General features: G+C 38.4%; 1 protein-coding gene across 1 annotated transcript in view; it reads left to right on the forward strand.

The window, feature by feature from the left end:
- The window catches only part of Dync1i1 (dynein cytoplasmic 1 intermediate chain 1), a 293,109-nt gene that overhangs the window by 70,259 nt on the left and 196,396 nt on the right, over nt 1–26,454 (forward strand). The window contains exon 6 of the mRNA XM_076861407.2: nt 4,889–5,004. Coding sequence (XP_076717522.1) covers nt 4,889–5,004 — 116 coding nt within the window. The remainder of the gene's footprint in view (nt 1–4,888; nt 5,005–26,454) is intronic.

Raw genomic sequence — 26,454 nt, forward strand, 5'->3', positions numbered from 1 at the left:
AGCTCCTGAGAGACCTGTTGTTCTGTTGCCCAATATGTCTGGATTCTTTACTTGAGTTCTTAGTTTTAGGTCTAGGACAGATGTAAGCTGTTTCTTCACATTTTTTACACTGCTGTCCTCTTTATCCGACACTCATCTTCTTGCCCTCTTACTTAGGTTGCTTCATAGAGCTTCCTAAGCTTGGTCTAGGAACATCTTCCTTCTGTAGCGGCACTAAGTCATGTGCTCTGGAATTTGACTAGGAGATGGGGAAGCCCAACTGATTCTGGTAAAACACTGAAGTCTCTCTCTCTCTCCACTGTCTAATATTTCTAAGCTGGTGGTGTTCAACCTTCAGTGGGCACCAGAATTCCTGGAGCTGGTGAGAAAGAGAACATGGGCAGGCTTATTAAAACACAGATCACTCTGTCCCACCCCCAGAGTTTGTGATTCCATCGATTTGGGGTGGGGACTGTGAATTTACATTCTAACTTCTTCCCAGGTGCCTCTGATGCTGCAGGTCAGGGACCATACTCTGGCAAACCCTGCCCTGGCACTTCTCCAATTTGTATTTTCTCTGTTCTTATTAAGCATGATCACAATTAATCCAAATAGATGAGACTTACATAATTTTTAGGTGATATTGATTTTTTTTGTGTGTTCTTATATAAAATTCTATAAATCTGGTTTAGTAATTAAAAAATTCACTAAAGTCTATTATTTTGGAATGAATTAACAAAAGATAAAAATAGGTAGTATGATTTGATAAAAAAAAAAAAGTGCTACAACAGCCAGGATGCAGATCATTAAAGTCTCAGTTTATACTTTTATAATATTTCTTCTTTTAACATCTTCTCTTTCCCCCTCTCTTCCTTCCTGCCTCCAACATTTATTTAGTACTCTCTCTGTATCTGACACTTAACCAAGCCCCAGGCTACAGAGATAGATTAGTAAGGGATAAAAAGTAAGTTTGCAGCCAAGACAGGAAGACAGACATGAAAAGCAAGTAAATACAGTGATATGTGTCATGGGCTGTAGCAGAAGTGAGGATGTGTACCACAGTGTACAGGCACAGCTATGCAGGAGGGGTGGCAGGATGGCAGGAAAGATGTCCACAGAGCCTGAACTGAGAAGCCAGTGTGGAACTTGTAGTCTAATCAGAAGGAATGTGAATTATAATAGTATTAATAGTACAGCAATCCCTCTCCTTTGCTCAGTTGTTTAACTTGCACCTTTAAATAAAAGAATTATGAGCTCGTAACCCCTTGAGTAAAAAATAAGAAACATGATACTTAAAAGTTCATACTTTTAAAGAGAATAACTAGTACATACTTCAACTGTTAGACATAGTTATTTAATAACTTTGTCGGCTGATAAATTGTAGAAATATTTTAGGGAAATTGAAGAAGGTCTATATTACAAGATTGTAACACATGTGTTCTGTATCAACTGAGACAGACCCTGGGGCGGTGCAGTAGAAGGCGGTCAGTGAGGGAGGACTCAGTGGCAGAGCAGGAGGAAAATCTTTGTTGTGAAAGGGCGCCACCTTCTGGCCAGCCTTTCTGGGATGGCTGGGACGTTGGCTTATCTCAGATACAGATCCATTATGCCCTGGTCATCTACTCCAGGACACTTCTCAGGAATCCTTTCTTCTGCTTATAAACGAACACATATGTTGGACCTCTACTATGTTAGATTGTAATAATGGTGCCTGCATGAATGGGTGGTTAGGAGGCAGTAGAAAAAGAAATAGCAGGGAAGAGAATCAGCACATCACCTTTTTGAAGCACATGGCCCTTGGAATTACTGTTGAATAAATAGAGCTAAGGCCTGGCTCTTTTCACTTGCAACCCTTGCAATTTCAAGCACGATTCTTAGCATCACTGAGCCTCAGGGCTTTGCCTTTTTGTTTTTGTTTTTTGTCTGTGAAGTTGGAATATGATATGAAATTTTAATAAGGACAAAATAAGATAAAAGTATGAAAAGTGTGTAACATATTGTTACTAAAATGACAGCAAAATAGCCACACACACACAAAAATCATTTAATATAAATGCAGTTTAATCAATCTGGACATTATATGGAAAAATACAGTTATCTGCCAGTATGCTTAAAAGTATTACAATGAGTTGATCTACAGTTATAAATTATTTGAGACAGACTCACCCTCAAGCCTGAGAACCACAAATTTATCAATGTGTCAACCAGTCCATGTGCTGGGAGAATCATATGACAGCAACTCAGCTTTTATTTATATTTAGTAGCTTGGGTTGAGTTGGAATCTTGAACTCAAAAACACAGCATCCTTGAGAAAATGGCTAGAATGTTGTAATTATTGAAATTATTCAATTATTATTGAAACAAGAAAATATTTTTAGTGGAATAAACTCATTCATGCTAAGTTTTGCAAAAAAAAGGAAGTTTCACAGTTATATTTTTAGTGAAAGCAAAAGCTAAATGGACTGTTTCAAGCAGCCTGAACCTATATATGTGCCCGTATAAAAAGAAAAATGGAAGTGTGATCCCTATATTTTATCATCAGGGATAATCTTCAACTCTACTGCCTTAAAAAACATGAATTTAGAATATTCATGAATCTGTCTTCTCTAATTTTTAATGAATATATGCATTATTATAATTTTAGTCAAAAAGATAAAACTAAAATAGAGCTGCTTGGGCCAAGAGTCACTTGTGAGATGACAGACACCAAACAACATGCTTTGCAAGTATTAGCTTGTCTGATCCTCACAACTCAGGACCCATTTTTACAGACAAGAAGCATGAGGCTTAAAGGGTTGTCACTTGTCTGGGGCTTTCACCTATCATCCATTCAGAGCAGGGCTTAGAATCCAGTTTCTAACTGAGATCCTTATGCTTTGCTACCTCACTAGTTGTTTTTCATTTGCCATGATGGATTACAAGTTACAGTCAGCTTCCTACTGCCCAGAGCCTGTATCTTGTCACTCAGCAAGACAGTACCTTCAGTGAGATGTCCTCAAATCCCTGCCTCCAGGTATAGGTATCACTGAACCAGAACCTAGAAGTGACTGGCCCTCATACAGATGCCCATGGAAGCTGAGGGTCCAGGGTGCTATCTCTGTGTCCTCAATGGCCCTAGATTGAAGCAGTAGAAGTATATTCCTGGACCTTGGCTAAAGACTAACCTACAAGGGCTTCAGAAAGGTGCTGGGCAATGGAATGGCAGAGGGGGCTTTGCTTCAAGAAGTCCTGAGGCGTCCATCCATGTTTTCTTATTCACATGCATCAAGAAAGAGCCTTTCCTTCAGGAAGGAAAACCATCTTTTCTTACCCAAGAAGCTTTAAAAATAACAGCTTGAATTTCTTCCTTTGAGACTTTGAGCCTTTTACCTGATCTAATAATTTTGTTGCTAGTACATTTTCTGTGTTTCTCCCTAATTCTATATGAGGGAACTATGTGGGAATGCTGGGTCCCACCCCAGCCCCCCTGTGCATTCTTGTGGTCCAGAGTTCTCAATGTTGGGCCCTTGTGGCCTGGGCTTGGGGGATCTCTGGCTACAGCCAAGCTTATGTATCTGCACCTTACCACCAGCTGGGCAGTTCCTCTCAAAAAGTGTTTGGTCTGTTGGCTTGAATCTGCTTTGTGTACATCTTAGATCTCACCTCAACTGAATTAGTGACTCATAGAAAAGAAGAATTTTTGTTTCTCTAGAATGCTTGGAAATTAATATTGATATTCCTAACTGTGGTATGCTTTCTATCCCATATCTACTAATAATAATTTAAAGAAAAATAAATGAATCTATGCCATCTGCTAGGAATAAGGAATCATGGTAGTATGCACAGGGTATGTTTCTATTGATCTTAGAAAGCTAGGAAGTGTGGGATTTTGTCTAAATAGTTGCTATACCTTTCTCTATTTTTCTCTCACAGAGACATACAAATGTGTCTCTGCCTGGAAACATTTAAAAAATAGAATATGTCTAATACTAATACTAAATCTGTATACTAAAGGTAGTGTTCCAGAAACTGTTTTAAGTATGTATGTGTATCAGTTATGTACATCTGAGTACATAATGTATGTGTGGTGAATGGATAATAATACCTAAACATTGCCCATGAAATTTGTATTAAAAAGTACTATGATCTCCATTCACAGATGAAGAAGCTGAGGCACAGAGAGCTTAGTAACTTGTACAAGATGACACAGCAGGCAGTGATGGGGCTGGAACCTCTGTTTATCCACCAGACAAGGTCCCCCCATGATTGGCTGTTTCTTGGGTGACCTGGGAGGCACTCCAGGTTTTTGTGGTCCTAAAGAACCCTAGGAAGGAATTTTTCTTGGTGTAAAGTGCCCTGGACCAGGACTTGGTTCAGTGGTATATATATTTGGGGGATTGATATTATTTTAATCCTGATTGTACTGCCTCTGAGCTGTATGCCCTTGGCATGTTCCCTGAACTGGATCTCACTTTCCTTATCTTTAAAATGGAGATGATAGCTTCTGTCCTTACTTGCACAGAGGGGTCATGAGGACAAATGACATGAGGGATCTAAAGGCACCTGGAAACACTTGAAGTGTTGCATAATCTTTCAGAAATGATTTCCTATGTGGTCACAGTTAGTTTGGGAATGCCAAGCTACAACTTTATCCGAGACCACATAGTGTGGCTCTCTGCGCACATCAGTGCTATATTAACATCTTTCAGATGTGGAGGGTCAGCTTCAGGCTTATCTGACATCATCCCACCAATTTGGGCCAGGGTGGGCCAAGAACCTGAGTGTCAGACAGCTCTGTCATGACCTGCCTCTTGTACTGAGAAGTCAAGGTAGTTTGGGAATTGCTTGTTGTAGTGATCTGTTTTATTCCTGATTGCTATTCTGAGATGAAAGACTTCCTTCTCTAAGTTTTGTCCTTCATTACTTACAGAAGAAGACTGCATAAGCTGGGCGTGTCGAAGGTCACCCAGGTGGATTTCCTGCCCAGGGAAGTAGTGTCCTACTCCAAGGAGACGCAGACCCCTCTTGCCACACATCAGTCTGAAGGTGAACTATTTCTTTTGCTTACTTTACTGATTATTTCTGCAGCGATTGGGAGTGACATCCTTCTTATTGTTTGCATATCTTACCATAAGCCATCTTCATAGGATAGAGACACAATGGCACACAGAAAGCCCAAAGCACCTTTTTTTCCAGATTTTGAAAGCTCTGGAGAGGAAATTCTGTGATATTCCTCCAAGGGACCCATGAACTTTAAAATGAATAACTAGTGAGATCACCGTATGTCAAAATTATGTGAGGAGGGTGAAAATCATCAAAGTATTGTATAAGTGACACTTTGTGAATATTGTAATAAGAGTGTGTACATTCAGATTCATCTTTGCAAGGGTCAGCAAACCCTACAGTCTACCATCTGTTTATAGAAATCAAGTTTTATTGGGATATAGCTACCTCCAGCTATTTACATCTATGGCTCTTTTCTTGCCACAGTGGTCAGATTGAGTAGACATGAAAGAGAACTTTTAACTCACAAAATATAAAATTTTTTCGTCCTTTACAGAAAATCTGGTGACCTCTGATTTGCTTGGCTAATTTGGATAACAATACATCATAGTTTCTGACTTTAACTTAAAAATGTTTTCCATGAAAGCTTTACGTAAGTGAATAGGAATTGAACTTCCTACTTCCTTTATGTGTATCAGAAAATACCAACTGAAAAATTCACATGCAAATCCCAGTGAATCATAAAAAAGTCACTAATAAGAAAAGTTGAAGTTGATAAATCAAAATGCTTCCTAGAATACAGACTGCACCAAAGCTCAATTACATTGAAGTAGATGTTGGAGATATGCATACTGAAAATAGAATTGGTGAAAGTCATACTGTTAGAAAGTGGCATTGTGTATATAGCAGAGCAAAATCTCTCTTTACTCACCTTCTGTTGTAGTTTGGCATGGTAAGGAGGATATTAGAGTTCTGAGTTTGTTGTTGTGGTATAGTAAATAGTCAACAAAAGCCCCAAGAATAAAAAATGAGGGCTGGGGATGCGGCTCAAGCAGTAGTGTGCTCACCTGGCATGCACGGAGCACTGGGTTTGATCCTCAGCACCACATAAAAAAAATAAAAATAAAGATGTTGTGTCCACTGAAAAATAAAAAATAAATTTTAAAAACGAATAAAAAATGATTAGCATTTCTTGCTTGATTTACAGCATATATCTAAATCACTGCAGCTCATGCAAGCTGCAAAGATTTTAAATTTCGGTTCTAAACACATATTGTCAAAAGCAGAATGAATCTTAGTTGTTGAAGGTCAGTGCTGCCTACAGGCCTTCTGAAAAGCTTTGATCACTACAGGTGTTTGGGGGGCAGTTCCTTGGAAGCAGGGCCTCCATTGTTCAAGCTCTATAGGGAAAAGAATTTTCAAAGCGAACGTGTAGCACCCTCTGGTGGTGAAATTTTGAACAAACCAGTCAACAAAGGAGACCTGTATATTAAAGTGGCAGAAAATACCAAGTTAGAAGAACCTTTGGGAGTTCTATCCATGGGCCTCCAGACAAGAACAGGAAGAGCATTAAAAAACAGCCTCACCACCCAACCAAAACATTTGTTTGAGTTAATTTGCTGCCAGAGGTATTTGCAGAGCTGTAGTCGGAGGTATGTTTATTTAGCCCAAAATTTGACCCATAACATAAAGTTCTACAACTGAAACAGGAGAAGGAGTGAATTATTTTTTAAAAATATGTGTACTCAAGATATTGGAAATGGTACAGAAATATTTACAAGGGAAGATAAATTAAGGATGAAAAGGCATCAGCTCTAAATTTTTAAACTGGAACACATCAAAAGGAAAAGCCTGTACATTTCATTTTATTACTGCAAAGAGAGCTGGGGAGCCCTCATTATGCTGTGGTCCAAGCAGCAGGAAAGGAGGAATTTATTTCTCAGCTATTGGCAGAAGTTCTTTCTGTTTTGTTAACAAGACCCGTAGAGCTTTCTTGTGGTGATAGACATTTAGATGGTTCAAATTCCACATTACAGATTTGAACCCAAAGCTAGCTACTGTAGCTCTTGACATTAAAGCCATTCCTGATGGGTTTGGACAGAAAAACCCTTAGATTTTGGGTTCAGCGGATTGTGCTGCCACCACAGGCATTGACTTGACCTTTGGCTGCCTGTAGCCAGTAGGCTGTTGAGATGCCTGGCACCCGCCTCTCACCTGCTGTGTGAAGGCAGCTGGCAGGAGGAGAGGGCGCAGTGAAGAAAGTCAGCAGCGAGGTCCTTCCACGTGGCAGATTTGAGTTGGCTCTCCATTTGGGGTTTGAGTCATGGCTGTGTTTTCATGACAACAGCAGCCTTTCAGAGGCAGGAACACCAACTACTGAGTTTTAGGACACAGTGAGGGTCTTGGATGGATAACGTTTGAAGCTGCTGTATATATAAAACCCACTTTACTGCTCATAATATATGAAAGCCTGATGATTATTTTTTTAAGTCACTGTTTGACCGTGGACAGTTTAATGATATTCAAACTGGTGATCTCAGAGCACTGATTTTTGTTCTACCTCTAATGGAGTTCAAATGTAGTCACTTCCTACACATTTCCATTTTATCATTATTATTATTTTTTAATGAAGGAGAAGGTACTTTGGATATGCCAAGCTTAAGCCTCCTTTCTCTGTGTGCTCCTTAATGAACATACTCTTCATACTGGCATTAACTTGGGATATAATGCTCCGTTTTTGATACATACTCCAAAAAAAATGATTTAAACTAGAAAGATTTTGAAATACAGTCTCTAATGAATACTGTTCTTTCAAATAAGTTAGACCTTCCTTGTCTGCTTAGGTCATTAGTTGTAGGGAAAGGAGCCCTGAGAATAGAGAACACTGATTTGGAGCAGGCTATCTGTACCCCCCAAACATTTTAAACACATGCTTTTTATTTCCAAGTAGTAAGGAAGGGAAAAAAAATGGTTCCCTGCCAAATTGCCTCTGCTTTGCTTATTATAATATTTCCCTGGATTGTCCATGAGATCCTGGGGGTTAGGGAGCCAGTCTTCTGTGTGTTTATTATAGTGAGTAAGTGACTGGCTCCTAATAGGCACCCCACAAAGCTGTTGAGTGACAAAGATGTTGCCAGGCATCTCTAGCAGCTCGGGTTCTGTATGGCTCCCAGGTATGAGAGTTTCCTAATCTGTTGGAAAGACGCCAGCCAAGCTGAGTGGGGAGGAAACTTCTGCAACCTGTTGCTTGTGTTGAAGAGTTCTCTGAATGGCCTCTCTTCTTCCTGGTATCTTACAAATGGCAACTTTGTCATCACATTTTAGCTACTGCCTCCCTGTTTTTCCCACCTATACCTGTTTCTTCTACCCAAGAAATATCAAACTGCTTGCGTTTTTCCAGGGTATCCTGCAGGCTCATGCCTTGGTACATTGACGCATTCTGTGTTCCTTGCCTCAACTGGTATCTCTCCCATGTGCCTTCCTTCAGGAGTGTGCTCAGTGGCCAGCTTCTCCTTGGTAATTCCTCTTCTGGTTGACGTTTCCCTCGAGCTGCTGGTATAATCTGTTTCCCCCTTATCACACTGTATTTAATTATTATTTATATGTGTACCTTTTAGTCTGTGATTTCCTAGAGGGCAGGATGTGTGTTCTTTACCTTTATACCCAACACAGTCCCTGGCTGAAAGAAGGTGCTTACTAAACATTGATGCAAAAATGAAGAATGAGGTGATGCTAGAGTACTGAAGCTATAGAAACCACACACAGAGAGATGAAAGAAGGAAGAGGAAATACTGTATATCAGCGAGTGTGATCCATGCATCAAATCTGCTCTGGTTTTCTGACGTTCATGTGGAAAAATCATGTGGGTGAGATTCTGTGGTGAGGGGAGGTCCTGTTTCTGTTTCAGTCAGGCCTCTGTTTCAGGCTGGTGCAGACACTGACTGCTCCTGAACATGATAGTTAGGAAACCTGAAGGAGAAAATCACTGAGGCTGCCTGGGTTGGCTCAGGATAGAGCAAAGCAGGCTTTCAAGACTTTACTGTGCAGAGATGCTACTTAATGTAATTTGTGGGTAAAAGAGCTCTGCAGGCAGGTGGCTAAGGAAGGTTTTTGTTTCACTTTTGAACTTTAAAAAATATATATTCTCTTTCAGATAGAGAATTGCTATTTTGACTTCCAATCCTCTCTAAACTCACTATAGAAGCTGCACACAGAAAAATGGTTGCTATAAAGGAGTTAGAATAGTCTAGCCCAGAACTGCCCAGTAGAAACATGTGTCACTGTTAATTTTAAAAATCTATTTTATTTAATGCCATACATTCAAAAGATTATTATCTCAATATATAATCAGTATAAAAATTCTCAAGGAGATATTGCACCTTCTTTTTTTATATGGCATCTTCAAAATCTGGTTTGTACTTTACACTTGCCGCATACCCAAATTCAGACCAAAATTTTTCATCAAAAATTCTTGAACCATAGTTGGATCTCAAAACTTTGCAATTAAAAAGTAGATTCACATACTACTGTTGTTCCTAATATGTTAAAAACTTTTCTGATAATTAAATCAGATGTATATTTTAAAATTTGAACAACTAATTGCAGTTAAATAAACGTAAAAATATAGTACCTTGGCTACATTAGCCATGTATCAAGGACTCAGTCACTACATGGGGCTAGCAGCTCCTGGTCATCATTTCACAGGTTGAGTAGCTGGGACCCAGAGAGCCAGCCTGCCCTTCATTTCACCAGGCTGGACAAAGGGCTTGGGTGAGAAGACCTCCCAGGTTCATAGGAAAGCTGAACGACAGTATTCTGGATTCTCCTCCTTTTTGAGAAATCAGCCATATCCTCTCAGGCATTAGATGGTTTGACTGAAGCAAATCTGTCTCCCAGTAAGGCAGCTCAAGCCTCATCCTATCATCCCAGAATCCAGTGTGGGAAACCTCTGAGTTCTCCCTTCATAGTCCTGAGTGTAGACATTGGGGATGTCCATCCCTTTCACATCATCTTCGTGCTGTCAAAAAGGACCATCAGAGTCCATGCTTGACCTCTTGTCACTTATCTCTCCACCTTTACTGCTCCCTTCTCTCCCCTCTTTCCATATGAGACACATTAGCACTTAAGTTCTAAGTTTTCCCATATCTCCTTTCCTCAAAAGTATAAATTTTTGATTTAAAAAAATTGCCAATGTCATTTTTGGAGAATGCAAAGGGAAACGTTTTGTTGGAACCTTAAAACTGAAATCAGGCAAGTGTGTGGTGGCAACCTGTGGTGGCATATGAATGCCCATTAAAAATTTCTAGTAAAATGATATACAAAGTTGGTAGGAATGATGGTGGAATGAGTTAGACATCATTACCCTAAGTGTATGTATGAAGACACAAATGGTGTGAAAACACTTTGACTTGAAAGTGACTTGAAAAATTGTGCTCTATATATGTAACATGAGATGAACTGCATTCTGCTATCATGTATAACAAATTAGAATAAATAAATAATTTTTAAAAGATGGTATACATACTAACCCTATTTTTAGTCTCTGTTGCATGAAAATAATAGACTGTTCCAGAGCATTATTGACACATGCTTTATTTTTCTTTCTTAAAATATGCCTGATATTTACCCTTTGACACTTGTTTAAAGTCTTAATCCTTTTTCAGAACAAACTATAGAGCCCCCAGGCCCTTGTTAACAAAGGTCTGAAATTGGGGGACCCTCTCCTGGGATATTAGCTTTCTTTAAAAAAGTTAATTTTAAATCATCTTGACAAGTCTCCTGGAATTCAAATATCAGATAGGAACATAGATATTACAGACTTTTTGAAAAAGATATTTATATTGAACAGGAAAATTCTTCTTGTTTAATAAAAAAAAAAATATTTTCCCCTCTCTCAACCACTTTTTTAAAAAAGCTATGGTTAAGGGCTAGGGATGTGGCTCAAGCGGTAGCGCAATCGCCTGGCGTGCATGCGGCCCGGGTTCGATCCTCAGCACCACATACAAACAAAGATGTTGTGTCCGCCGATAACTAAAAAATAAATATTAAAAAATCTCTCTCTCTGTCTCTCTCTCTGTCTCTCACTCTCTCTTTAAAAAAAAAAAGCTATGGTTAAGAGAGCTTTCATGGTTTAATGCTTGATTTAGATTAAAATCACTAACTAATACAATGGTCTTAATATTACAATATTATCATCCTAAAAAGTTTATAAAGCCTCTAGTGATAGTACCATTGCAGTACAATCAACTCTTGGTAAAATATACTCATTTATCCAGAATATCCTTGTAAATTGGGAAAACAAGATGGAGCTAAATGACAACTAAAAATGAAACTAGAAAAATTAGAAATACAATAAAAAAGACAAAATGCAGAGCAAGACCTGGTATATGGAGATTCTGTCTTATTCCCTATACTTCCTTAATGTGCAGTTCTATAGAAAGAGGAAAGACCTAGAGAAGCTTAGCCTTCTGAGAATACCATGTGAACTTCAGTCTCAAAATAAGATTATAACTTGATTATGGTTCTGTATTTAGGAACACTGGAAAATGAATAGTTTAATATTAGAAAGATTGAGAATTTTCTGTTTAACCATGAATTACCCATTTAATTAACCAACATGAATTACCCAGTTAATTAATCACATTTTTAAAGTAGCTGTCTTCAGCATTTTTTTTTTTTTTTTGGTATATCCATGGGTTTCAGAAGTAGAAGGCTTTGCAGAAAACAAAAGAGAGGTCATAGTATAGGAGGTGGAAAGATGTGCTTCAGAATTCATCATTTCAAATGTTAGAAACTATAGTCAATATAGTAAGAGTTTAAGTAACAGTTTGAATAGAAGGATATTCCCAAACTCGCAGAATCAACATGAAGATCGGTAAAACCAGGCCCAGATAATTGGCAGAAACCAAAAGAAGCCAGTCAGACACCAAAGTCATAGCAAAATATAGTTTTCAGAAAATCTGTGACTGTTAAACCTAGGAGAGGCATGACAAGGAGGAGAGGAAAATCCAGAATAAGCAGCTATTCTAGCAAAGAGAGAAAGGATCAAAATGATGAACTGGCTGACTCTTCTTTCAAAAAATGGTCTAATGTTGGGTATGTGGTTTGCTTTCCAGTTGGGGACTAGACAGGGAAACCTTAGATAAGGAAACTGAGCCTTTGTATAGCCTATGTTATTGCTACTGTAGATGCTCAGCAAGCACTTATGCAGCTTGACACAGGAGGATGATGGACATTATAGAACAGGTCAACTCTTTTACCTAATCACTAGAGCCTTCTTTAGTGCATAACTTTTGATGATATAGAAATACCATGTCACTCCAGATGCTGGGCACAGTGGTGCATGCCTGTATTCCCAATGGCTTGGGAGGCTGAGGCAGGAATATTGTGAGTTCAAAGCCAGCTTCAGCAAAAGCTAAGCAATGGAGTGAGACCCTGTCTATAACTAAAATACCAAAAAAAAAAAAAAAAAAAGAAAGAAAGAAAGAAAGAAAGAAAAATAAAAGAAAGAAATACCATGTCCAGATATATTTTTAAAGTTCCCTCCATCTACTTTTCTCCAAAACCTTTTGCCACCTGTGTTCACTTTAACCTGGATTTCTCAGTTAATGCATCAGTCACTATCCATGGATAATTACAGAGCTTTTTCTCATACAGTCTGTTGTTCTAAACAGAGTGGGCTTTGAGATATGCTAGTCAAAGCTCTTTTCCTCTAGTAGAATAACAATGGCTTTCCTTCTGCACTGAACTTCAGGCCTCATATCAGAGGTTCTACATTTAGCAGTCTATGTTTGGCTTGAACCAACATGTCACTTAGACCTTCCCACAGTCTAGGCCCAGATGTTTGCTCTTCAGACAGGTAGTCACAGGTCATTTCTGTTTAGGCTGAGGGAGGGGTGACCAGTACGAGTAAGAACACTGGGAGTCTGAGCAGCAGCTGGCTCATGGCTTGTTCATTGCAGCTCCTTGTAGAGTGCTTGACCAGTTGTAGAGGAAACCATGCCTTCACCTAACTTAATGGCCAGTGATTCATGTCAATGTGATTCATGTCACTGTGATTCATAATGTAGTTTGTTTTCCAGAGTCTTCTGGCATCTCTTGGTCAAGGCTCATTCTCTACTCAGGCCCCTGAGCAAACTGACCTGTCTTTTTTAAAGGGAGAATGATAATACAGTGAAGAGGTTACACTATTGTTCTAAACTCTGAGGACCTCAGCTATGATTCTCCTTTTAGGAAGAGTTTGATTTGCCATAACACTTGAGGTACCATTGCATCAGCTGGACCGTAATATCTAAGTGGTATGACCACTTTAAAGTAGAAATCTTTTGAATTACCTGGTGGATGGAATGAATAAGTACATGCAAATGTCGAATATCTTACTTACAAAAGCCAAAATAGCCCACCAAGCAGAGAACCATTATTTACCACATACTTGAGCATTTACCAGACCACTAGACCCATGGAAACTTTCCTGGAATATGGCTGCTTCCTATATTTTCAAAGAATTTTTCCGCATTTTCTGGCCTGCACATGTCTTAACTAGGTTTTGAAGGTACCAGCTACAGTATACACTTCAGGTCCTATAAACATGATGCCTCATGTTCAGAATGAGAAGGTCAAGATCTAAGGATAGACCAAGAGAGCTGGGTCAATCCTGGTGCAAGATTGTTAAGATTTGGATCTGAAGTGTCCCCCAAGAACTTATTTGTTGAAAACTTGGTCTCCATTACAGCCATGTACAGAGGTGGGGCTTTTGGAAAGTGGTGGGATCATGAGGACTCTAACTTCATCAGTGGACTAGTCCATTGGTGGCTACTTGGACAACTAGGAAGTGGTGGAAACTGTAGGTAGGTAGGGCATAGAGAGAGGTAGTAGGTCACTGGGTCTATGCCCTTGGGAACTATTCCTTGTCCCCAGTTCAGTTCTGTTGCCTGAGCTTCCTGGCTGCCATAAGCTGACAGCTTTCCTTTGCTACAGTATTCCGCCATAATGTTCTGTCTCACTTCAGGCCAAGAGCAATGGAGCCAGCTAACCATAGATGAAATCTCTGAAACCATAATCCCAAATAAATATTTCCTCCTTTAATTTGTTTATGTCAGGTATTTTGGTCACAGCAATAAAAAACAAACAAACAAACAAAAAATTAACATAAGGATGATGAAAATGCAGAGAGAAAGATGAGACTTCTTTGACTCTTCATCAAAATTTAGTACAGAATGTGATTTGGGGTATTCACCTCCAAGGCCTACATATTTTTGCCACTCCATCCAATTTCCCACGATTTCCTGATTATTGCTGTCACTTTTATGTAAGTTCCTGGTAACACTGGCAATTCAGCAGACTATTCAGTAACCTCCAGAATTTGAACTTTCTGTTTGGGGAAAACATTTTCTGTAAGTGTTCCTCAAAACTGGAGAATGCCTTCTGGGTCTAGGCCTTGAGCTAAAATACAAAGATTTGAACTTTTCATCTACTTCTTTGGCTGTTAGGCCCAATAGTAGTGGTCATCACACCCTAGTGTCTTTAAGTTCTTTATACCACTCACATTATTCCATAGCAGTGACAACTTGATATCCTAAAATCTTTCTTTACAATGGACATTAATTAAAGATCTCCACAGGGGGAAAAAAACATTATTTAACTCTTTATTACGGTTGATGGGTTCCCATTCTTGAACTCTAACTGAATTTTCATATTCTTTAAATCAACCAAAACAGATAACCACCAATTCCCCAAGTGACTGTCTTCTGATACTTGTTCTATACCATTGGGTTTATAATCACCAGCAATAGAAACTAATTCTGGGTAACATGAAGAAAAAATTATTTTGAGGTGAGGTGGTAGAAGAAACTTGAGAGAATTAATGAAAAAAGTCAGAGAGTTAGGCTGGAAATAGGAAGGAAGTTAGGCAGCTGCTCTGGACTGAATTCTATCCCCTGAAAATTCATGTATTGAAGCCCCAATTCCAAAACAACTGTATTTGGAGACAAAGTCCTTAGGACATAATTTAAGTTACAGGAAGTCATAATGCTGGGGCCTTGATAGGACTGTTGGCCTTAAAAGATGGCAGAAAAGGATATCTCTCTATTTCTCTCCATATACACAAGCCAAGGAAAGCTATGTGCAGACACAGAGAGAAAGCAGCCACCTGCAAGCCAGGATAAAAACCCTTACCACAATCTGAGTTGCTCAGCACCTTGATCTTGGCCTTCCCAGCCTCCAGAATTGTGAACAAATAAATATCTGTTCTTCAAGCCATCTCACCTATGGGATTCTGTCGTGACAACTTAAGCAGACTGAGATAGCAACTAACAGGACATGGTCACCCCCTTCACCCACCTGGTTAGAAGATCTGAACCTCTGGACTTCCTGTCATTGTACACTCAACTTCATCTCAGAACTTGAACTCTATGGTCACTGTTGCCTTGAAAATCTCCAACTCCTCTTTAATAGGGCTTCCTGGAGACTTCAACAGCTAGAAACCCGTTAGCTAGGCCTAAGTAACCAGGTACTGCATCAGCAGCAATGGACAAGGCAGAGAAATAACCTCCCGGCCCAACGTATAGCTTCCATAATGTCTGGGGCGACTATGACTCTGCTTTTAACCTTTTAACCTATTTTGGTACACTCCCCTCCACAAAGGGTGTTTGGATGCTGGGTGGCTAAAAATGTATATTGGAAAAATGCTTTCTTTGGTGTAAGAATAAAAAAGGGATGCAAAGAAAAAATAATATTTATTATGTGCCTGGCACACTCATATACATTATTGGACTTGTAGTGTTGCTGCAGAATTTACTCACCTTATAAATCAGAAGTGCAGAGAGATTTCAGCTCCTTTATTTTGTCTGCAGCTGTCTACAATACTACTGGTTGTCAGGGGAAAATGTATGAAATAAACAACCTTGGTCCACTCTTTTATTTTTAACAGTCTCTGTTAGTATGTTCCATTAATCTTGGGTAGAAATGCTCAAACTTTCATAAAGCCTCACTCTCATCTTTCCTTAGATCATGGCCAAGTGTAGATGGGTAAGAGGTGAAGTATACATGATCCCATGGCCTTGGTGGAGTTGAGAGGATGAGAGGGACTCTGACCTTGTACCAGCCCTCGGTTGCTTGCTAGCTACATCTACTGCTAACTGACATGATATTCTTCATCCACCTTGGTACTGGCACCCAGTGCTAAATCCTGAATCTGATGAACTTGTGATCTCTTCTTTTGGCAAGGTTCCTGGGGAATACTGGCCATCTTCCTCCTGATGGATTGGTGTCCTCTCAGTTTTCATTGTCTCCAGACCCCAAATCCATATCCCATCCTCCATCCAGCCCTTTGCCTAGAAGTATACATTCAGCCCATATTTTTACCCACCACAGCCAACCCCTTGGCAGACTGACTCTCGATTCAGTGTCCATGCCTCAAAATTTCTGAGGGAAGCACTTACCAGTTTTTCTTTCTGTCTTATCATGCCAACTACCCGCAGCAAGGCTCAAGCTGTCTTGTGGTGAACGAGACCTGACATGTAATGGTCTCCTTCCAATCTCTAAGCAAGAAGTTGTTTCTGCTTATCTCTCTTCATCAATGACACAAACAAGAAAACCAAGACTAAATAATATTATAATAGGCCTTTTGTTCCCAGAATAATAATTATTCATATGTTACTTAGTTCAAAAATCTACAAAAATCTACAAAGATTTCACTTCCAGCATGACAGCCTGAGATTCTCCATGGATCTCGTTCCCAGTAAACTGGTACAAATTATAAAACACACACACCCACACACACACCCACACACACACACACACACACACACACACACACATATTTAAAATTTCTAAAAATGGTTCTAAGAGCATACAGCAGAAAGATAAAAATCATTAGGAAACTCACTAAAAATTGGTAAAAACAGGAAGAGTTTGTGATGTTTAAACTATAGCCCATTCTCTTCCTCCCTACTCCCAATAAAGTTTTAAGGAAACTCCAATTCAGGTGGGCTGCCTGTGCCTCCAGCTCCCTGTTGGAGGGTTATGGTATCTTCCTGGGAGAGGCAGAATAATAACATTTCTTATTCTATCCCTAACTAGCTTCCTGGAACAGAGGCTAAGTTCCAGGCAAGTGTGACTGTGAGGTCAGGGGTGTTCTTCTTCAGCCCTGACCTGATTTGAGAGATGGAGGCTTTATCTTGGGTTCAGGATGCTGAGAATAATGGGGCCCAGTTGCTTTCACCCAAACTCATGTGTAAAGCAGAGGTCCATGTTGAGAGAGGCAAGCTGTGTGGATTAGAGGCTACTGCTATACCTACTCTTTCACAGTCCAGCTCTTAAAGTAGAAGTGTCCTTCAGAGAGAAATGTCTAACCTGCCCTCTGCAAGCTCCAGAGTCTTGTCTCAAAGATTTTGCTGAGAGAGAGAGGGATGGGGGGCGGGGGATGTGTGAAGGCCATAAAACAGAGAGCACAAAATCTATCCTAAGGAAGCTGACTTAAATTGCTATGAAATTTACAAATGCTCAAGCCTAAGGACATTCTCAAATAATCATGGTTCTGGTGTAAAGCAGTTAAGAGGGTACTGGTAGATGTGTTAGGTATACAAGCTAAAACATAGGTCAGCTAACCTACCAGAAAGAACCAGGAAAAGAGATAGCTAACAACAAATTTTAAAGACTAATCTCAATGGACTGGGGGTATATCTCAGTCTATTATCTCAGTAGTAGAGTGCTTGCCTAGCATACACAAGGCCCTAGGTTCAATACTAGCCCCAGAAACCAATTAATGAACAAACAAAAAACTGCTGTTAATGAGCCTGAATTTAATTGGATTTGTGGAGAAATCTGTGCCCAAGAACATTGGTGAAAAAAAATAAAGCAACTAGTCAGAAATTAGTGAACTTGATAGGAGATGTAATTTAGGAAAAGGACTGTAAAAACCTGTTATTCCAGAATGACTATGCATATACCCAAGACTTTACTCTTCAAGGAGCAATGTCTAAGGCTTCATACTATGAGGGAGACAGAACAGATATTACTATAATAATCCACCAAGTCTCTGAACAAATAAACAAGCAAATAACAATTACAAACCTGGGTGTAGGTATGACCAGTACTGAAAGTTGCTATAATAGATAAATTGATAGGGTACAATAAGCCAGTTTCCAACAAAAAATTATGAAGCATGCAAAGAAACCAGAAAGTATGACCCATACATGGATAGGGGAGGAAGTGGGCAACAGAAACTATATGTGAGGGCAACCAGATATTTTTGAGACTCCGAAGTAGTATGCATGTTTGTGTTTTCAAAAAACTAAAGGAAACCATGATTAAATAAGTAAATGAAGATATGATTACCATATTTCATCAGAGATTATCAATAAAGATGGAATTATGTATTTATGTAAAAGAACCAAGTGTAAATTCTGCAATTCAATAAGAAAGCAGAAGTAAAAATTTTATCCATGGGACATAATAGTACACTTAACTGACAAAAGAAAAACTTAACAAACTTAAAGATAAACTGATAGTGCACAATATGCCAGTCAATAGACTGATAGTGTAAATATGTAAGTTAGAGAAAAAAAATAATGAAGGAAAAAGAAGCACTTTAGAATAATGTGGGATACAATTAAGCGAATCAATGTACATGCAATGTGAGTGCTGGAAGGATAGGTGAGAAAAACAGGAAAAAATAGATGAAAACATTACAAATTTGTTGAAAACCCTCAATCTACAAACCAAGAGTCTGAAACGATTCCAAGTGGGCTAAATGCAGAGTTCAACAGTCACCTCCAAGTATAAATACTGAAAGCCAAAGACCAGGAGGATATCCTGAAAGCAGCAAGAGAAAATGTATCTTCACTTACGAAGAAATCTCCAATGTGATGAATAGCTGACTTCTCATCAGAAACAATGATGACCAGAAGACAGTGGGAGACATTCAGAGTGCTCAAAGACAAAAACTGTCAGCCAAGAATCATGACCTAGGAAATCCATCTTTCAAAAATGAAGGTGAAATCAAGATATTCCTAGATAATTAATTACTGAGATGATTCATTGCTACAGACCCATCTTACAAGAAAGGCTAAAAGCAAGGAGTCCCAGACACTAATTCAAATCCATAGGAAAAAAAAACAAAGAACACATGTGGAGGTTAATAAGTAACTATAATAGACAGCATAAGTAAATAGTATAAGTAAATATTTTTCTTATTTTTTGTTTTCCATACTTCTGATTTAAAAAAAATAGTTATATAAAACACCATGCATATAATTATGTTGTTGGGCCTATAATATATAAAAATGTAATATATTTTCTAATAACATCACAAAAGAAGTGGGTAGGAGCAAAGCTGCATTTAGACTGAGGAGATGACCATAAATGGTAATTTGAATCCATAGGAACAAATAAAGAGAACCAGGAATAGGAACTATGAAGGTTAAATAATAAAAGCTGTAAGTATATAATTGCTCTCTTCTCTCAGCTTCTTTAAAATATGTACAGTTATAGAAAGTAATAATTATAAATGCATTCTTCAATTTGTAGCACATAGAGATGTACAGCAATAATAGCATTTAAAAGGGAGAAAGGGAATAGAGCTGTGTGGCTCTAATATTTCTATATTTCATTGGAATTAAGTTAGTATGAATCTGAAACAGACCCTGCTAAGGTATAATGTTTATGGTAAGTCTTAAAGTAATCTGTACGGTAATAACTCAAAATAAGAGTGAAAATCATTACAAAGTAAGATGTTACATTAGAAAATGTTCACTTACTGCAAAAAGAAGCAGTAAAAGAAGAATAGAAGGACAAAAATATCATGAGACATACAGAAAACAAAAATAGAATGGCAGACATAAAATTCAGCTGTAGTCTATTAGTGATTGGTGGAATGGGTATGGAATTGGGCATCTTGATGGTACCAGGCCTGCCGGGTATGGATCCACAGAGGTGCCACCTGTAAAAGAGCAAATACAAGTGGGCAAGTGTGTGTGGATGGGACTATGTAGCAATACAGGCTATATACAGGCAAACTGAAGATAATAATGCAGTGATCTATGAAGAGATGTCAGAAGAGCAAAATACAGTACCAGAAGAATAATGTATTCAGTAGAAAAAGGAATCGGGAAAGCTTTGGGGGAAATGGAGAAAATCCTAAGATTATAGAAAGTATGAAACATGGAGGTAACATATTGTCAAGAACCTTTTAAAAAGACAGCATGAAATATATTTCTATTTAGAAAATAGAAATATATTTTGAAGATCAGTTGAAATGTGTTCGTGGTGACCATCTGGATGGCTGTCTTGAGAGGACTCTAAGGTTTCTATTTAGGATGTCTATCAAGGGCACAAGCTGGGGAACAAGCATGTTTTCTATTAGGAAACAGTGGTTTAAAACAATGTAGTGCATTATTTACAGAGTTTGGATTATTCACATGCATTATGACTAGATGAGGGAATAATTCTTTTGAGTACTTTGTTGATTAAAGAAATTTTTCAATGTTCATTATTTTTCTTTGCTGACTTTCTATTGTTTGTAGCAACTAGCATTGAAACTCTTAAGTGAAAAGGCATCTTGTATTTTGGGGATATGAAAGAAGTGAAGAAGAAATAATTTGGAAGATGAGGAACCACAAAAATAGAGTAAGTGTTGACAAGCAAGGGGTAGAAGGGAGGCCTGCTTAGCTCTTGTGGCATAAAGCAAGAAAGAAAGTTGTAACAAATGATTAGTCAAGAACCTGGAAAATAGGGGCAAGGGAACTTTACATGGTCTCCATGTGTTTTAGACACTGAAGCGTTCAAATCTGAAACATCATTTTATTCTCCATAAAATGTGTGCCAATGCTGGGCCTGTAAGTGGAAGGACCAAGTGTGCAAATTAGAAAGTGGGTGGTGAGGGTAGGAAGCCAGAGAGGTTGTGATACTTGATGCTTTTTTTTTTAAAGAAGAAACACTTACACACACACACACACAACACACAACACACACACACATACACACACACAAATAAAAATGTGATCACTGTTATTACAGAATTATACAATGGAAGATTTCTTGTAAAGTTGTCGGAACATGAGTCTGGGGCTGTAGTTCAGTGGTAGATGCTTACCCAGCATGCACAAGGCCCTGGATTCCATCCTTGACACCTCAAAAAAAAAAAAAAAAAGTCAGAGCAGGATTCCAGTTTTGATAACAATTCAGATGATTTTCTTACAGGAAAACATACCTGATTTAGAGGCTTTCCTTTCATAAGTTAAGTAGTTGTGAACTATAGGAGAATAACTGATCTCTTTCAACAGTCCCAAACTCTTAGTATGAAATTTATGTCCTTGTGGTTAATAGAGCAAGTGATCATTTTCATTGTCTGTGTGGCATACTGAAGACTGGGCTAATTTATTTTTCTGGTAATGCAAAATAAGATTGAGCTGATGGCTCAAAGAAAGTGAGAATAACTTTTAATTCACTGTACCTGATTATTCTCGGGTGTCATGTGGCATTCCTGGCAGCCCATTTATATTTCCTGATTAACTAAGCAGTTTGGGTCAGGCTTAGAGCCCTGCATGGAATAGTATTCTGGATAATGTCAGTTTCAAGGTAAGAGGAAAAATACGATGAGATGTGTATGAGTTTGTGATTTATTAACTGTTCACAAGGGGTGAGATTTGCTTTGTGCATTGCTAATTGCACAATTCCCACTGGTTCTCTACATGCTCTGGCTGAGGACACCACATTCATAGATAATTTTGTATCTTCAGGGGGATTATTTAGAATTCCCTCCCATTCCTATTTTTTTACATGATGGCCTCTACTTCCAGAATGTAGCCACTTCGATTTGTTTAGTTATCACGAAATTCATTCTCTCCTGTCCGCTCTTTTATTTTTTAAGAGAATATTGTGAAGATAAAATGAGGAAAAGACTGGAAAATGCTTTTCCTTTAACTGTTATTTCAATGTTAGATATTTATGGCTGCTGACAGATTGAGAAAATACATATGCATACCAATTTTCCCATCCTAAAATTGATCAAGATGTTATTCTTGCCAAAATCAAGGATTTCTTAGTAATGATAAGCTTTGGGATGTGTATTTTCCCCAGAAAAAGAGGACAGAGCTCTGCCACATTTCTTCAAGTACCTGGAAAAAGAGCTTGAGCAGCTGTTCCTTGCTCTGCATGGTTCATGTACTGTGGTAACCTCCACAGTCAGCCAGCAGAGCTGAGGACTGTCCCCATCACCTTCAGGTGCTCCGAACAAGCAGTGATTTGGGCTGCTGTGGGGATCCTTGGGTGGGCTAGTGGTGATGCATCTTTCAGTGGTCATTACTAGAAGTGTCAGCTTAGGTAAATTCACATTCATCTGGGACAATTACTGTGCTTTAATGTAACCCAGATTTTGAGATTCAAGTGTTAGGTTGAGCATTTGTTTAGAAAGGTACAGTGAAATTTGAAGAGGTGGGGAAAATTTTTCCTTTCTACCCTTATAGAGACAGCTCACTGAGGGAATAGGACTCCCCACTCTCCTCTACTTAGGTAATCCTTGGCTTGGCATATTTGGGTAAGAAAATGAAAGGTTTGCCTACATAGTTGAAATCTCTCGTCATATTATATCATCTGAAGCCTATTTGTATGTTGGGATCATTTTATTTGGTTTTGGTTAGGCATAAAAGTGTTCTGTGGTCTCTCCTTTTTTTTTTCAAGGCCTTCTGGCTTTTGAAAAATTTGAGTGATTTCATCCCTGTCTGGGTTTCCTATGAAATTTTGTATTTTTACTCAAATTACTTGATCAATTAGTTATGTCAGCTGCCCAAAATGTACCTTTTTATTAATAGCACCTTTTATCAATTCATTGGAATTAGAAATTGCAACCATGGTCTGGGGCTGGTAACATCTTGCAATAATTTATAAACATTACTTTTTTAAAAAAGGCATCACAATTGCTCATTCGTGAACTTTTTGGATGTGTCCCTGTGTGAGAAATTGCACTTGTATTATTATTAAATCTGACAAACTGGATTAGATCTTGGCTATTGTTAAGTGGTTCTATCTGCCCTCAAATCTATGGAGAGACCCAGAATTTTTAATGAATTTAATTAAAAATGCATGTGAGTCGCAGAGTTGCCTCCAGTCAGTCTGCCATTCTTCTTGACTGAATGGTTTTTGCTAATGTGTAATGTTTTTTTGTGAGAGGTACTTGAAACCCCTTCATAGTAGCCTCAAGGTAGTTTCCGTGGAATGACATGGTGGTGAAATATTAAAATTCTAAGAAATCCTTTCTACTTAAGTGAGTCATGTTTACACTAAGTAATGTATGCATAAATGTGTTAAATATGTTTGCCGAAGCTGTGAGGGACATAGATTGTATTTCAACACCAGCAATATGTTGGCAGTGAAAGGTTTTTACAAAATTCAGACCTGGCAGCAGTTTGGAAGATCTGGTATATGTATTATTCTTTGAAGTATGAAAAAAAATAGACCATTGTGGAATTTCCTCTTAAAATTTAGTTTATTTGGTCAGTTTCAATGGTTCTCCCCTAAGAAGTAAGAATTATAAATAAAGATGTTTCTCAGCATCAATTTAAAGCAGAGCCTTAGAAGATACCAATACTAGAAATTTATGTTGTTTTTTTTAAAATGAAGCCATCTGTTACATTTCTTAAATATTTTTAAAGAGTGAATTTTTAAAATTAATTAATTTATTTATTCTAATTAGCTATATATGACAGCAGAATGCATTTTTGATTCTTTGTATACAATTGCAGCACAACTTTTCCTTTCTTTGGTTGTACATGATGTCGGATCACACTGTATGTACAGTCATACATGACCTAGGGTAATGATGTCCATCTCCTTCTACCATCTTTCCTGCCCCCATGCTGCCTCCCCTTCTCACCCTTCCATTTGCCTAATCATGGTTCCTCCATTTTCCCCATGCTCCCTCCTGCCCCAATAGTGGATCAGCCTTCACTTATCAGAGAAAACATTTGGCCTTTCGTTTGGGGGGATTGGCTTACTTCACTTAGCATGATATTCTACAACTCCATCCATTTACTGAAAATGCCATAATTTTATTTAAAGAGTGAATTAATCAATACAACTGTATAGATGGAGTCTCTGAAGTCCCTTGACTAAATTGATTTCAATTCCAATTCTGCGAATTGATCTTTTCTGATAATGATAAGACAATGGCAGGGAAATAACTCTCATCCTAACCCATTTTCCCTCTGTGTTTAGTCTTTTAAAATGATAAAAACACTACTGAGGAGTTCAGTCTTGAATATCACTTTTCTTAAGAACATAACACAGTGTCTTAATAATTTTATAGAACCCAGCAGGGCATGGTGAGGTGGCTTTGTAAAATTAAAGACAGGAAGCAGTTTGATACAAAGCAGAAAGCTCCAGGTAAACTTGCAGCACAAGTGGAGAAGAACATCCAGAATGTGGAAATTGACAGCTCAGAGCGATGAGCTTAGAATGCAAGAGGCTGGTGAGCGAGGAAGGGAACGATGAACACTCCATGATATAGTTAAAATAAAGGTGGTGGGGACCTGAGGCAGCAGGTTCTTAAGAGGAAATCAGTGAAGATGGATAAATAGACATTAATGGGGTACTACAGGCAAAACCAGGCTCCAGCCTGCCTCCATAGGAGTATTCCCTATTACTTTTCGGAGCCTCCATAAAGGCTCATGGACCTCATAGTGTTGTAGTGAAATCAAATGTAGTCAACATAAAATTCTCATTTATACTTATTCTAATTAGGTATCCAAATGTTTTCATAAAAGATTCCTTGTACCAATTCCAAATGACCATATATCCTTTCACTTTTAGAAACCCTCTCTCTCCTCCAGATCTGAATAGCTTGTTATTTTAGAATTCCTATTATGAGATGTATACTTGAGCTTAGCTTCTTAAAACTGAAATGATTTTAGGTAGTGATATTTCCTCCAAAAATATCATTATAGGAAGAAAGACTGAAAAATAAGTTTTATTTATGCACTTTACTTTCTGTCCCCTCCTTTTGGGACATGGAAATAATCTCTGTGGAGAAAAAAATAAGCTATCAAAGATTATAGAAGACTCCTACTTTTAAGGTTTGGGTGACATTCATTAGTAAAAGCAGCTACTTTTTATTGAGTTCCTATCAGAAGCCCAGTGAGACATACTATCCATACACTTTCTCTAGAGTTCTCACTCCTATGCCAGATGAATTTGAGTTTTCCACTCTTTATAAAGAAACTAAAATTCAGAGAATTTAACTTTGCTGGCAAAGAGCCAAGGTGGTGTTCACAGCCGGTGCAACAGTTTTTTTCTCAAAGTATTTTAACATTAATGAGTTGATGAAGCATGTTTGATAGTGAAAACCTTGGCCAAGGAGACAAAATGTAAGGTAAACGGGAAAATTTCCAGATTATAGAGACACAACAAGTAAAAAGATACCTCGACCTGCTTCATTTGAAGAATATATAAAGGAAGCTGCAATGATCACAAAGAACAGCGTGGAAACATGCCTCTTAGGGGTGATGGTGTTCCGTTTCCATGGTAACTAGACATGGACAGGAGTCAAAGCAGTATTTATGATTACTCAATCTGTATGTGTTTAATATATATGACAGGGTGGCTTTCAATAAGGAGTAATTCAGAAACACAGTTCTAATCGTGTCACCTCTGCCTGGAAACTTCCCAGGATTTCTGGCTACGTGCAGTGTGCCTTGTGAGTATTGGGGCCCTGCTCCTTGGATACCTACTACCTAGTGTCATCTCCTCCTCTATACAATGCAGTGTGTATACTCTCATCCACAGGTGCCCAGACCTGGCTATGTGCTAGAAACATGTGGGGAGCTTAAAAAATATACAAATGCCCAGGCTTCATCCCCAGGGATTCTGATTTAATTGGTCTGGGATAAAGTCTTAAAATCTTTCTAAGTAATTAGAACATACAGCCAGGACTGAGGACCACTACCCTAATCAAAGGAGTTTCTGAAAACCACTTCATTCTTCGGATTGTGCTTGATGCTAAGGTTCTTCCTCCTGAAATACCTTTTCTCTCTTCTCCCCTTCCACTTCCTCTGCTCAACTATGCCTTTTAAATTCTTCACATCTTGTAAGCAGGGCCCTGAAGCTTTTCTTACTCACCATATCTCTCTCATTTAAACTGTTCAAAAATGTTTTTATGCCCCTGTTATTGCATCTTTATCTCCCATCATCACCTCCTATTACCCTTCCATATGAACGGATAAGGGTTACTGATTTCTTTATAAAGACTCCACAAAAATTATGTACATATGTTTCTGATGTTGCAAAAATGATCTTTATGCAGATCTTTAGAGAAAAGAGTTAATGTCATACTCCATTCTGATGATATCTGAATTAAGTCAGATTGGGCCCAATAAAAGATTTTTTTTTATTTTAAAGGCTGCAAATCCCCTGATATATTTAGAATGGTGTATGGACCTGCGTGCATTTTTTCCAGGAGAGGTTCTGTAGCTTTGATTATTCAAAGTCACCTGTTCTGTAACC

This window comes from Callospermophilus lateralis, chromosome 1 (genome assembly GCF_048772815.1).
Source record: "Callospermophilus lateralis isolate mCalLat2 chromosome 1, mCalLat2.hap1, whole genome shotgun sequence".
Classification (NCBI taxonomy): Eukaryota; Metazoa; Chordata; class Mammalia; order Rodentia; family Sciuridae; genus Callospermophilus; species Callospermophilus lateralis.